Source organism: Musca vetustissima, unplaced genomic scaffold (genome assembly GCF_032173495.1).
Source record: "Musca vetustissima isolate MV318-11 ecotype Yass unplaced genomic scaffold, APGP_CSIRO_Mvet_v1 utg126972, whole genome shotgun sequence".
Taxonomy (NCBI): Eukaryota; Metazoa; Arthropoda; class Insecta; order Diptera; family Muscidae; genus Musca; species Musca vetustissima.
This window is the reverse complement of record NW_026888637.1, coordinates 1,181-16,764: the sequence shown is the minus strand read 5'-3', so window position 1 is coordinate 16,764 and position 15,584 is coordinate 1,181. Positions and strand designations below refer to the sequence as shown.

The 15,584-nt window shown below is 34.3% G+C and overlaps 2 protein-coding genes across 2 annotated transcripts in view; both read right to left on the bottom strand.

Moving 5' to 3' along the window:
• The window catches only part of LOC133336524 (ecdysone-induced protein 78C-like), a gene marked incomplete at its 3' end in the record, with an annotated part of 58,704 nt that extends 54,635 nt beyond the window's left edge, over window positions 1-4,069 (bottom strand). The window contains exons 1-2 of the mRNA XM_061544805.1: window positions 4,014-4,069; window positions 658-1,169 (exon numbers count right to left, since the gene is read on the bottom strand). Of these exons, the coding sequence (XP_061400789.1) occupies window positions 658-1,169; window positions 4,014-4,069 (568 nt within the window). The remainder of the gene's footprint in view (window positions 1-657; window positions 1,170-4,013) is intronic.
• Window positions 4,070-14,946: 10,877 nt separating this feature from the next.
• On the bottom strand, window positions 14,947-15,348 carry LOC133336523 (integrin-linked protein kinase-like; the record flags this gene model as incomplete). The annotated part of the gene is made up of 1 exon (XM_061544804.1): window positions 14,947-15,348. A coding segment is annotated over one exon (402 nt), but the record flags the coding sequence as incomplete, so codon positions are not given.
• Window positions 15,349-15,584: the final 236 nt, after the last annotated feature.

Genomic DNA, 15,584 nt, shown 5'->3' with positions numbered 1-15,584 from the left:
TTCTATGGCTACCTTGACATCAGATGATACCCTAATTAAATTAGATGCGAAGGAAATTCTCCCCATCACCAATGGATAGCTAAAGCTGTCATATCAAAAAAAAAAAAAAAAACAGTTCCAGTTGTGATAATCAATTGTCTTGGCAGCCATTCAATTGCAAATGCCCCAACAAAGTGCAACAATGTTGCAAATGCAGAGGCATGCAGCTGCTGGTGTTTTCAATTCTTAGTTCAAATACTGGTATCAGGACAAGAGAGGAGTTGAGGCACAACAAAAGCATTCTTTTGATTCCTTCCTCAGTTATTTCTTCTATTTCTCCTTCTTCTTCTTCTATACAACAGTAAGCTAACAATGTATTTTCAAATGAGGGTGAAGAGAAGGAGGAGAAGGTTCATCTAGAAGAGACACACAGACATCTGTGTGTGGTGTGAAAACCCACACCACTCATCACGGTATCTAAACAAGCAGAGCAATATCTTTTGGATGACTGGTCAGGATAGATGTATGACCATTTCCTGGGTCATGAATTTTCGAGAAGTGAGAAAAAACACTACAACAATCCCAAATGTAATTTATAATCATTCCCAATGGAGGGATATCCATTGTTCAGTAAGGAGCACAGAAGAAGATAAAGAGTGAGAGAGGTGCTGGACTTACCTGTTAGAATTACTGCCGTTGTATCACTCGATGCTGGCGATGCTGCTGTCGAACTTATTGATGTCCGACCATCTGGACTTTGTGACTGCTCCGGTAAACTGATGGGAGTGGGTGGTGTTAACGATGGCGATGATATCTGCGATGATGTTGATGACGATGAGGATGACGACGCCGATGATGACGATGAAGATGACGATGCTGCTGTTGATGGCGATGAAGATGAGGATGATGCTAATGACAATGATGATGATATTCTGTTTGTTTGAGCGGCGGCAGCTGCACTGGATGCTGCTGCAGCTGCGTTTGTTGTTGGTATAGTTGTTGTAGCTGTTGCTGCCGCTGCCGCTAATGCAATAGATGTTACAGTTTCAATGTCCTGGGACTGTCCAAACACTGATGTGGATAATTCACCCAATCCTTTGTCTATTTCATCAACAATACCAAAATCGGGATATAAATACGTTGCCAAGGACGAGGATTCACTGTTGTCACAATTGTTATTGTTGTTGTCACTGGAAATAAAAGAGAATTATTAATTAAAGATAAAAATGTGTTTAAAAAGCGATACGTGAAAACTATTTAAAAAAAACTTTTTAAAACAAATGTTTTTCTTATGTCGTGAAATTTTTAAAAATATTAATCCAAGTAGCCGCCATAGGAGCGGAATATTTATTTTTCGAATAGCAGACATAGGCGTGGATTTTTTTAAATATTTTTCTTTAAGTATACCAATGCGCGTAGATTAAAAAAATCGAGTATACCAAGAGGCGTAGAATTAAACGAAATATATATATTTTTCGAGAAACTCAAAAAGACAAGGGTTTATACCACACTGTGGTACAGGGTATTATGTCTTTGTGCATATGTTTGTAACAGGCAAAAGAAAACGAGATAGACCCATAGTTCCCTTTGAGAATATGCATAGAATCACTTTCTGAGTCGATTTATGCATGTCCGTCCGTTCGTCTGTCCGTCTGTTGGTGTTAAATTATAAACAAAGTACAGGTCGCATTTATAATCCGATTTTGATGAAATTTGGCACAGCTCATTTGTTTGGCCCAAGGATGAACCCTATTGAAATTGGAAAAAATTGGTTCAGATTTAGATATAGTCCTATATATATTTTCGACCGATTTTATGTAAATGGCACACCAAAGTCCACATATATCTTTCGATTTGCACGAAATTTGGCATAACGTACTGAATTGAGATGTCTGTCAAGTTTCGAGAAAATCGGTCCAGAATTACATACTGCTCCCATATATATTTTCGTCCGATTTGATGTAAATGGTACACCAAAGTCCACATATATCTTTCGATTTGCACGAAATTTGGCATAACGTACTGAATTGAGCCTAGAGTGATGTCTGTGAAGTTTCATAAAAATCGGTCAAGATTTAGATATAACTCTCATATATATTTTCGTCCGATTTTATGTAAATGGTGCACCAAACTCCACATATATCTTTCGATTTGCATGAAATTTGGCATAGCGTACTGAATTTAGTCCAGAATGATGTGTGCCAAGTTTCGTGAAAATCGGTTGAGATTTAGATATAGCTCCCATATATATTTTCGTCCGATTTAAGGTAAATGATGCACCAAAGTCCCTAAATATCTTTCGATTTTCGAAATTTGACATAACGTACTGAATTAAGTCTAGAATGACGTGTGCTAAGTTTCATGAAAATCGGTCAAGATTTACATATAGCTCCCAAATATATTTTCGTCCGATTTTATGTAAATGCTACACCAATGTCCACATATATCTTTCGATTTGCACGAAATTTGGCATAACGTACTGAATTGAGCCTAGAATGATGTCTGCCAAGTTTCGTGAAAATCGGTCCAGATTTAGATATAGCCCCCATATATATTTTCTTCCGATTTAAGGTAAATGGTGCACCAAAGTCCCTAAATATCTTTCGATTTGCACGAAATTTGGCATAGCGTAATAAATTAGGTCTAGAATGATGTCTGCCGTGTTTCGTGAAAATCGGTCCAGATATAGATATAGCTCCCATATATATTTTCGCCCGATTTTATGTAAATGATGCACCAAAGTCCCTACATATCTTTCGATTGGCACGAAATTTGGCATAGCGTAATGAATTAGATCTAGAATGATGTGTGTTACGTTTCGTGAAAATCGGTTCAGATTTAGAAATAGCTCCCATATATATTTTCGTCCGATTTGAGACAAATGGTGCACCGATATATATCCTTGGATTTGCACCAAATTTGGTATAACGTACTGAATTGAGCCTAAAATGATGTCTGCCAAGTTTCGTGAAAATCGGTCCAGATTTAGATATAGTTTCTATATATAGTTTCGTCAGATTTTAAGTAAAAGGTGCACCAAAGACCCAAAGTTAGACCTAGAATGATGTGTGTTAAGTTTCGTGAAAATCGGTTCAGATTTAGATATAGCTCCGATATATATTTTCGTCCGATTTAAGACAAATGGTGCACCAACGTCCCTATATATCTTTCGATTTGCCCGAAATTTTTCATAGCGTACGGAATTGAGTCTAGAATGATGTGTGATAAGTTTCGTGAAGATCCGTTAAGATTTAGATATAGCTCCCATATATATTTTTGTCCGATTTACGTAAATAAACTCCTAATTTTTGGCCGATTAACACGAAATTTTGCACAACATATCAAATTGAGACTTGAATGGCGTTATTAGGTTTCGTTGAAATTTATGCAGATGCAGCCGTGGCTTCGATATGTATTTCGAACGGGCGTCTGATTGAGATTAATTATTTTAACAGTGCGACGTACCCAATAGCGTGTATCAATTTTACTATAAATCGTTTTCCATAAATTTGTCCCTGGTACGCAGACGACTCTAAATCTGGCCGAATGAAATTATAATTATCATAGGTTGTAGAAAGGCATGAGTATGTTCCTTCGACATACATTGACATACAATTGTAAGGACACATATGTACAATATACCCAAAGTGGTGAAGGGTATCATATCGTAGGCCCAATCTGACTTTACTACTTGCCATACTGGTTTTTAAGTCCATTCTTGTAAATTTTATAATTAATATTTTTCAAAACATCCACGTTTGTAAATTTCAGATAATTTTTTTTTTTACAAAAATATTTTTGAATGCATCCACGCTTGTAAATTTCTTAGGAAAAATTCATTTAGGCAATCTCTTAATATTTTTTAAGTCCATATTTGTCAATTTCTTATAAAATTTATTGTTGCAGTGTCACTTTTTGGAAACATATTCAAGCTTGATTTTTTTTTTTTTTTTTTGAGAGGATAATCAATAAGCTTTGCCTAAAATTTTTAATAATTATTTTTATTTTTATGAAATATTTCATTCCCTACATACCCAATTAGAATACTTTCACAATTTTCATCAATTAACGGAGTTCCCGGATACTCCATGGATTGATGCCAGCCCTCGGTGGGGCGGGTCTTAACACCATTAAACAAATAATATACATTTAAACTGATGCTGATGTCTCTTGATGGGTTTTAATTTTTAATTAGAAAAAAAATTAATCTGTCACTTGGTCATAGATAAATTAGTTGATGTTTGACGAACGCTTTAAAAAGTGGAACACCGCACGAAGTAGGTAGATATTTTCACTTTGTGATTTTTTTTTTTTTTTTTTTTTTTGTTACCAATGCTCACGTTTGTATATTATATATTTAGTAATTAATTTTGTTTTTCTTTTTTGGTTTTTAATAAATTTTAATTTTTATGTTTCACAATTTCCAAACATTTTTTTGTATTTGATTATTAACCGGTTTTTTATTTGTTAATCTTAAATTTTAATTTTTTTCCACTATTTCTCACTGTCACCATGTTTGGGCATGAAAAACTTTAATATGACCGCATTTATCATATCAGTTATTTTTTTTAGTAAATCCGTATATTGCACTTTAATGTGGAGAACGAAAAGCTTTCGTCGTTTCTTCCTTTCGTTTGCTTTGGCATGCACCACTTTGTGTTTTTTTATTATTATTATTTTTCAATAGGGATTTCCCTACATCTCACTCTCTTGTTGGTCGGCTGGTTGGTGTTGGTAATAATGTTGGTTCTCTTGATTGTGTTCTCTTCCCTTTAACTCCTCTCATTTCAGTTGTGCAGTTGTTGTTATCTTTCCTGTCAACATTATCATCACCATCGCCATCCTGTTGTATGCACCGTTATAAAACTTCATACGGTTTTGCTTTTTTCTGTTTTGTTGCTTGGCCTACTCTACTCTTGTGGCAGTTGCTTTGTTGTTATTGTTTCTGTTTGTGTGCTGTGTTTTGACCGGTCGTAAAGCCCCCATTCGGCATCAGACTACAACGACAAACGAGTGCTTGCTTGCTTGTTTTTGGCAAATGTTTGTTGCTGTTGTCAAGACTCTCTTTGCTCTGTTTTGTTCTTCCTTGTCACTGTTGTTGGTTTGTTGGCATATGGCTTTGCCGGGTTTCACTTTATTTACCGTTATTTATTTTTTTGTGCAGGATATTAGATCGTAGGCAGGCAGAGAGTGACACACACACACTGGCACTCACATGCCGACAGCCGCACAAGGAAATGCAGCTTTTTTCTAGTTCTTCTCGAATGGAAATGAGCCGAACTATTTTTTATTCCTTTTGCAACACTTTTGTCCTGCTTATTCTTGTTTCTATTTATTTTTTCCGATTAAAATTATTGATATTTCACAAACGCACAAAAGACTTTTTATATTTTTTAAGAATTTTTTTAAGGATTTTCCGGGAAATATTTCACTTTAAGACATTCGAAATAGTTTAATTACTTTATTCACACTTCTTTAGCAATCATGTTGTAGGCATTTAATTCCTTTACATTTTTCGTTATCTTTTTTTTAGATTATCTTTACAATTATTAATCGATTTTTATTTATTTTAACACTTTTTTATTAATATTTTATTATTTTATGTATTATCCTTCTGCATTGAACAATCCTTTTTAATTGGAAAAATAAAACACATTTGTCCACTTTGCTGCCTGTCTCTTGTCGCATTTAACAATCTTCGCACAATATTCAATGGAAACTGCATTAAAAATTCATTTTGACATTTATTTCAATTTGCGTGGTCTCTCGCTCTTCCTTTTTTCCTCTTTAGATTGCATTGTTTCTACTCATAACCCACATTCTCTTCCTTGTCTCCTATTTTCTGCAGTTGTTTTTTTTTTTTTTTTTTGTTTCATTCTTTTATAATGGAACACTTGTACTAAATAAGCCAACAACAGTAGTGGTCGTGGACGGTAGCCAGGCAATAGCAACAATTTTACATATTTAATAACAACAACAAGAGAACTTCATCCCCTTTCTTGTGTGACACCAACAAACACGCACAAACTGAAAAGCTAAACTAAAGCTCCATCACATTGCACCATTGCAATTTGAAGAGATTTAGGGTGTGAGTGAGAGAGAACCAAAGAACGAGAGCGGTACAGGTGTCTCCAACCAACACCAAAAAAGATATGGAAAACGTGTTAATGCAACAATAACAAGGAAATGCAGGACAAAAATGTAAACAGAGAGCCCAGTTAGATATAAGGAGAAAAGGAGACAGCACAATTATTTCTCTTCAATGGGGTTTAGTTGAAGAGAAATACATGATGTGATGCCATATTGGTGTCACTTAATTGTATTTCCGTTAAAACCTCAGCAGAAGTTATGATTTTTTAAATAAAAAATTTGTTGAAGTGTAAACATTTTAAAAAGTTATTTTGAGAATACATATACATATACATACAATATTAAAATTTCTGATTTTTTAAATATTCTTCATTTAAATTTTTTTGTTTTTTTTTTAATAAAATAAAAAATATAATATTTTTGAACAATATTTTTTAGGGATAAAACTACAAAGGAATATTTTGGAGGTCCTGTAAGGAAATAATTTTGTTAATAATGCGGATTTTAGCTCTTCTAGAACATGTCTTTTTAAAGGACTTTTATCCAAAGTTCAGTTTAATAATGATAGGTCCTATCATTATTAAAACACTTTTAAGGTATTAAGACTGTAGTATATTTTTAAGGTCCCCTTCAAATGATCTTTAAAGCAATATTCTTTAAAAAAATCATGCATGGATATTTCTTGAAAAAAAATTCTTAAAAAAACACGTCTGGATATTTCTTAAACCATATTCTTTTAAAAATAGACGCATGCATAGTTCGTGAAAATACCTATTTGTTAAAAATTCACGCTTCCATAATTCATAATAAATATTTAAAAAACAACGACAATTCTTTAAAAAAATTAAGCCTGGATATTTCTTAAAAAAAAATATTCTTTTAAAAAGTCACGCCTGGATATTTCTTGAAAAAATATTCTTTAAAAAAATAATGGGTTACTAAAAAGTGTCTGAATACGTAAGCACCTGTAAATATTAAAGTGTAATTCCTAAATCCGAGTACATAGGACAATATAATTGGTATCAATTTAAAGGTCAACCACTCCTCTTGGATATACAATAAACTTCTCGGGTCTAGGCCATTCAGGGAAAAATACATTTTCACACAAAAGTCAGGGTTCATTTGACCCGCTAAATATTAACCATCTTTATCAAAACAGGCATGCTTATTCTTTAGCCCGTTTTCTTTCTCCATGTAAAAATTCGTGATGTTTGTACCATAATAGCGGCGTCTGGAGCGACCAGAAAAAAGTTGTTGGTCCATTTCATCCCCTAAATATTAACCGATCCTTACCAAAAACAATAGGGGTCTTGGCCAGAACCCATCCAACATGCAAACTTTCCTCCATAACTGTAGCCTGTATCGTGTTTAAAAATTACAATGGACAGACGGACGGACGGACACACATGTCTAGATCGACTCGGCTAGTCGAGATATGACGATCGGTATACTTAAAGGTGGGACCAAGACCAATATTTCATTACAAACTCTTGGGGCTGCACAAAGCTATAATACCCTGACAACATAGTTGTGTGGGGTTTAATATGAAATATTCCAATGTGCTTTATCTAAATCCGAACCAATTTCGATAAAATAAAATATACATTATTCAATTCTCAATACGGTACACTGTTCACATTCCATCTCAATCGGACACACGTAAGGTCGTTCGTGAACTATTTACAGAAAATCGAACGAAAATAGTTATGGGAGCTATATCTAATTCTGAACCGATTTTAATGAAAGTTTACACACAACATTCTAGATTCAATTCGCCACGCAATGCAAAATTTCGTCTCAATCGGACGAACATTTACATAAAATCGAACGAAAATAGATGTGGGAGCTATATCCTATGTCCTTGGGCGAAACAAATTTGCGGTATCAAAATTTCATCCAATTCGGATCATAAATGCAACATGTACTTTGTTTAAAATGTTACAGCAACATGGCGGACGGACATGCATAAATCGACTCACAACGTGATTCTATCTATCCATATCCTCAAAAGTAACTATGGCTTCATCTCGTTTCCTTTTGCATAATTGCATATGTACAAATACACCCCTACTGTACCACAGTGTTGTGAAGGATACAAAAAATGGCTTAAAAATTCGCATTCGGTTGAACCTTAAAAATATATTTTTAATATCGTTTCAGATAGCGTTGTAATGTTTAAATTCTTACCTTCTTCACTAGACCGAGCATAACTTGATTACCCACCCACATTTTACACACACACGCAACGTCACACAATGGTCACTGGAAACTGTATGCCTCTGCTACTGAACTTGTTATTCTCGGCTGTCTATGGCACATTGCCGGTAATTTTCATTAATGGGTCGATTATGGAAAGCAACCAAACTCCAGTTGCGAATTCAACTGGCAACTCAATTGAAATAAAACTTAACATTATGAATATCAACTTTTCTCAGTTGCTGTCGATAATACTGTTTTGACATTTCTACAACTAGAAATATTGTAAACAAACAAAAAAATGAATAAAATATTTCAGAAAAACTAATTATATGTGATGATAAGTTCAGTGGAACTATTTTTTGATGATGAAAATTATGTTCAAGGTTTGTCATTTAAGAAATAAATCTATTAGAACTACCATCAGTCCTGTGAGTAGATGCTGACGTTTAGAGAAATGTTCAATCAACTGCTAATATTAGCTTGAAGGCGTATTTTCGACTACCAAAAGATGCCGTTGTGTACATAGATGAAGCCTTAAACCCTGATTTCCGAAAACCCTGGCGGTCAACAGCAATTCCTCCTCTGTTAAAAATGTGTGCAGCTCTGATGTTGTTTGTGGAGGGAAGTTTTCAAAAGTCCCATTGCAATGACTTCAACCTTGGCATGGCTCAACCGACAATGTCGATGGTTTTCGCCGAACTTATCCAGCTAATAGAGGAAAAACTGTGTAAAATTTTGATTGTATCCAAATTAACGGAGGAGGAAAATGGGAAGAATAAAATTTTTTATTCGAAAACTAAGTTCCAGGGTGATGTCGGATGTATTGATGATACACACGAACATATCATGGACCCAAAAGAAGATGTTCGCCACTTTCTGCCATTCATTTGGAATGCGTGTTGGCGGGCCATAGCAGTTAAGGTCTTCTGAAATGGCCTCCACACATCATCGATAGTGGCTTTGGTTTGACCAAAAGTCCGCACGCGGCGTGCTACATTTGGGTGAGCTTCCGTCCGGGCAATAAGGACCTCAAATTGTTCTTTTGTAGTAATATTAGCCATTATGGGAAGCCTACAAAGTTCAGTTATTATAAACAGCAACCAGAAATAAATGGTTGCCGAAAAATTCTATTTGAAGCAACTGAAGTTGACAACAGTTGCCATCCATAATGCAAATTTGGCAACGGGCAACGCCACTAAACTATGGTTGCCATCCGTAATCGACCCATAAATTTCACAATTTCCCAGTACTTTAAATGCAGATTTTTCCATTTTCCGACATTTTCACAATAATTTTCACATTTTATTAATATTTGCCCACAAAATACGCGCAAAAGTTGCAAAACTTCTACGAAATGTAATCACGACTAAGTTGTAGTTGTCAAAAAATGTCAAGAGGGGAGCTCAATGGATGAGAGACAAGAGAGAACTGACAACATTGGGGACAAAAGAGATCACAATGAGAGCTTGCTTTATAAAAATAATTGTCATTATTATTACACTCGTATTTATCGTTCTTTTATTGTTATTTTTTAAAAATAGGATATTTGTTTTTATGAACAACATGGATCTTCTAATTAATTAAATTAAATTATTCCTATTAACCTTTTAGTTACAAATCTCTCTTCTGTCTCTCTCTCTCATTTTTTTATATGGCTCCATAACTGGTCGCCTCTCGCGTTGCACTTTTGACACCGGCACTCAGTTGTCAATTACATTTCGGTACGTTGTCAAAGTTTTTGCGCGTTCTTCTAACAAATTTCATGAAAAATGTAAAAATTAATATGAAAAAACAATAAAATAATGAAAATGTTTATCCTTGTCAAATGTGCTATTGGAAAATTGTGAAATTTCAAAGAAAATATGCGAAAAATAAAGGAAAAAAGTTATATTTTGTGGCTTGGTGTCCCCCCCAGTGTCAATTGTGTGAGTGTAAATGTTTGTGTCTTTGATTTGCCAAATTCCAATTGCGTCCAATTGGAAAATAAATTGAAATGTGATCGCAAGGATCGTGAAAGTGAAATATGGTCTAAAAAAAAATGAAAATAATGTTAAAAAATATAAAAAGTCTTTTTATTGTGGCTTCCAGTTTTGCTTTCCCCTACATCTCCCCCAACAAATCTCTCTTCGGCCTCTCATTTGTTTACATGGCTCCATAACCGTCCGTCTCTCGCGTTGTATTTTCGACACCGACAACGATATTTTGGCATTGTGTCAAAGTTTTCGCGCGTTTTTGTAACAATTTTCATGAAAAAATATAAAATTTAGTATAAAAAGGCTATTAAATAATGAAAATATGTATCCTTGTCAAATGTGCCATTGGAAAATTGTGAAATTTGAAAAAAATCTTTGAAAAATAAAGGAAAAAGTTGTATTTTGGGGCTTGTTGTCCCCCAGTGTCCGTGTGTGTGTAAATGTGTGTTTTCTTTGTCAATTAAATTATGGCCAATTGGAAAAATGAAAGGCGATCCCAAGGATCGTGGAAATGAAATCTTGCCTTAAGAAAAATGAAAATATGTAATGTTAAAATCTATAAAAATAAAAAGTGTTTTTGTTGTGGTTTCCAGTTTTGTTTTCCCCACATCTTCCTCAATGAAAATTTGTATCCTTGTCAAATTTGCCATTGGAAAATTGTAAAATTTCAATATCGGAAAAATAAAGGAAAAATGTTATATTTTGTGGTTTGTTGTCCCCCAGTGTCCAATGTGTGTTAATTAAATTATGGCCAATTAGAAAAAAATAAATGATGATCCAAAGGATCAATGAAGTAAAATATGTCCTAAAAAAATAAAATATATATAGTGTTAAAATCTATAAAAAGAAAAAGTGTTTATTGTGGTTTCCAGCTTATATCCAACATGGTTATCCCCACTCTCAGGCAATGAAAAGTATGTATTTTTTTCATATACGAGCTTCCTTGAAATAATTATTGTATTTTTCTTCTATTTACAGTAATCAAATATACTGCGGTAAGTGTAGTATAGATTTAAGGACCACTCAGCGGCAGCTTCACCACCGGAGTACCTCCGGCTCATTGTGTTCACACCGAAATTGGGAAAATATAGAGTGTCACGACTATATAAAAGTACGATAAGGGACTACATAGAAGGACGATATATCAATATGGGACAGTAACAATAAGGTATGTTTGTCTCTATCTATATGGTGGAGCTATAAATGACCATTGTGTCCAATGGGAAGACTAGAGTATCTGAACTATGTTTACCAGTATGTATGTTCCATTTACAAAATTAAGTTTACTTAACCAATCAGTGTCACAGTATGTCTGCGAGTTGCAAAAATAGTAGGTCAGTACAACTACAACAACTACTACTTCCTATTTTAACATTTTCGGCAATTTGGGTGTCAGAGAAGTAACTCATCTGCCAGATTTTGCATAGCCCCATTAAAAATATGTCTAATGATGTCAAATCGCATGAACTGGGTGGCCAGTTGGTTGGTATCGCCTCGACGGAAAATTACCAAGCAATAAAAACACATTTGCTCGAGTTTTGTGGCGTTTGGTATCGTCTGGTTGAAACCACATATATACAAGTTGGTTATCATATGACCATATTGTTCTGTATTGTCAGTGACCGGCGTTCCATTATCGTTTTCGAAGAAGTAAGGTCCAGTCCTCACCTTCGGACCAAAGGGCGCAACAAACAGTGACTTTTTCCGGGGAGCAATGACCGCTCTTCAATTACTTAGAAATTCTCAGAACCCCCATATACGATAATTTTGTTCATTTACTTACACGTATTTGGACGATTAACTAAAACCTCAATCTTCTCTTAAAGTACGTTATGGGCTGTGGCACAATTTTCTGCAAATCTATATTCCGTACATGGACGAGACTTCGCGGTAATTGCATCCTTTTAATCGATCAGAGGTCAAGAGCTCGTCTTTCTTACCCAGGCATATTTTATGAACAATGTTCAAATTGGGCATTTTACACACAGAAGTATTGGTTCACTTGACCCTAAATAAATAGTTGGACAGATTCCTTCTCCGTTTAAAATATGTGATGTTCGGCTTACTATAGTGGTCTTTAGAGCGACCAGGAAACCATACCATACCATCTCCTAAATATCATCTGATCATCACCGAAAATTTTCCCTGAACATAACCGGAAAATCATGTATAATTTCATAGCAATCCGCGCGACATTTTCGCGTTCTAGTGTGGTAATGGCAATACTAATTAAATCAAAATAGTACGTAGGTACCTGTAATTATCTTTATATAACTCCCACATTCGAGTACATACAACAATATAATTGGTATAAATTTAATGATCCACCACTCCTCTAATATATGCTATCCACTTCTGGGGCCTATACTCCTTCGGGACTAAATATATTCACCATAGAATACAAATTTTGTCATTTTTTTACACAAAAGTTTGGATCCATTTGACCCGCTAAATATATTCAATGACCTGACCCCTCTCTGCGTAAAATTTCGTGATGTTCGGGTCATAATTGGGACCTCAAGAGCGACCAGAAGCACAGACAAAGGTAAAGTTTTTGGTCCATTTCATTCCCAAATATTAAGAGATCATTACCCAAAAAACTATAAGGGATATTCTTTGGGCAGAACCTGTCCTACACGCAAAATGTCTAGGACCAATATTTTGCGGTATTACAAATTTTGGGTCCACACAAAACTATAATATCCTCACAATATAGTTTCGTAGGGTATAATTATATACATCTCGACGCGCTCTGATATACATTTTGAAAATGATCGACGAAAGAAGCCTTAAATTGCCTTTTATTGACGATAAAAGCCTTAAGATAACTGATGCCAACGATAAACGCCTTTATAAGCCTATGCTCTGATATACCATCTGAAAATATCATACAATACATTTATGCCCCGATACATCGCTCAAAAAAATCTGTTCTATCCAGATATACCCTTTAAAAAAATCTATGCTCCCCTGATATAACCTTTAAAAATCTACGATCAGATATACCCTTTAAAACTCTAAGCTCTGACGTATATACGTAAAACATCTACGTTCTGATATACCTTAAAACATTTACAAACTACTTCTAAACCCTTAAAAATTCACTTTCTAATGATATGCCCTTTAAAAATCAACGTTCTGATATAACTTGACATATCCTTTATAAAATCTACGTTTTGATATATCTAACTTCTTCTTATATACCTTTAATTATATATCTCTTAATAAATATACGCACCTCTGATATATCCCTTAAAAAATTATGCACTTCTGATACAACTTTAAACAAAAATTTACCATATAAAATACATACAAAACCACGTTCTGTCATAACAATGAAAAAGCTACGCTCCGACATATCCTTTAAAAAGTATGTGCTCTGAGTAAACCTTTCATAATATTCATAAAAATATCCGCTCTAAGAGACCCTCAAAATATAAATTATGAATAAAAATCCTCGCTCTGAAGAAACCTCAAAAATATTATTTAAAACATCTATATGGTCGTTGAAAGAATATTTTTGGTTCAAAAAATCTTTGGTCCTTGAAAAAGTAGTTAAAAAAAAAATATTCACATAACCTTTGGTAAAAGTATATTTTTCTAAACAATCCACATTCTGGCACAAACCCTCGAAAATTCACACTCACCCAAAGTACCTTCCATAGATCGTAAATGAAGGGAATACTCTGAGATTTGTTCTATGAATACGATTATGGATACGTCGTCATGCAACCGATTTATTCGATTATTCCTCCCTTGACTCATTTTATTATTTCAAACAATCAATTTAAATTTTAACGGATTTAGAAAATCCAGCACTTCCTTTTCTACTACTGTCCTATCACAACCACTAAAAAACTTGTTCAATAAGAGTGAAATACAAATTCTCTTACACAGCCGATTTCGTTTATCACACACACACCCTAACATTTTGTTCGTATTATTTTCATTTCCTTATTCCTGCATTTCCAACTCTCAACACAGTAAAGTAGGTCAGGGACGTTGTGCTCAATTTTCGCGATAAACAAACACACAAAATGAAGGCAAAAGAACAGGGGATAAACATTTGGTCTCACACTAGCAGATGTTGTAAAAGCTTTCTGTCTCTCTCTGTAGGAAACCAAATTTTCTTCTCTCTCTCTGGAAAAGGACAAAAAGGCTTAACAACCCAACCCCTTGTCGAAAACGGCCGGCTAGGAAATTCCGCAAAAAGCTTTTTATGGTTTGTTTTGGTTATTTTATTGTTTTTTTTCTTCTTCGTTTCTCTTTTTCATTATAAAAAAATATAGTTAATATATTGCCGTTTTGTTTTTCATTATTAAATAATTTTAATTAAACATTAAAAAAATATATATAAATACAAAAAAATACATTTATTTATAGCTTAGAGATTATTTTTTTGCTCCATGTTAATAGAGTTGAAAGAAAAACAGGAGTGAAAAATTCTTGAAATTTGTTAGCTAAACAAAATATTAGTAAAATATAGAAAGGAAAACGAGCACCGTTTTTTGGGAAACATCATATTAATAAAAATTAAAATATAATATTCGGTTTTTCTTCTTCATCTTCTTTTGTAAGGCACATTTGTTCCTTGTAGGTATTATTGCATTTAAGAAAACACACACACTGAAACACATATATCAATAAATATAAAATTTGGCAAATTTGTATCTCAACAAAATAAATAATCAAATTCCGGAAAAAATCAACGTTTCATTTTCTCCAAAATCGGCACAACCATATCGAATTTTGGCCGCTTTCCAGGATCTTCATTCATACAGATATTTATCAGTTTGGACATGTGTGGTGATGTGCCGGGTGGTATTTTGACACGCAATCCTTCGAGGGCAATTTTCATGCCACATTCCATGGGTGACCATTCGGCGAACGGTATTTCCCGGGTGGTCAACTCCCATAGGAGTACAGCAAAGCTCCACATATCGCTAGCTTCCCAATTACGATCGGCAGGTTTCTTTTGCAAAGCCTCTGGTGACATCCAGGCCGGTTGATAAATACGTCCACGTTCTTGGAACGAGAATTTCGCATCACCCATATTAATGCGAGCCGTTAAATCTTCATCGATCTGAAACAAGCACAAAATTATTAACTTCAAAAAAAAACTTTAAAAATCTCCAGTTGTTAAAAAAAGATGTACGGGACTTCTGGACACACTTTTTTCTTCGGTCCCTAGTGGGACCTTAAAAATTTTTTCATTAAAAAGTCCAAGCCTTAGTGGGACCTTAAAAAAATTGTTCATTAAAAAGTCCAAGCCCTAGTGGGGCCTTAAAAAATTTTTCATTAAAAAGTCCAAGCCCTAGTGGGGCCTTAAAAAATTTTTCATTA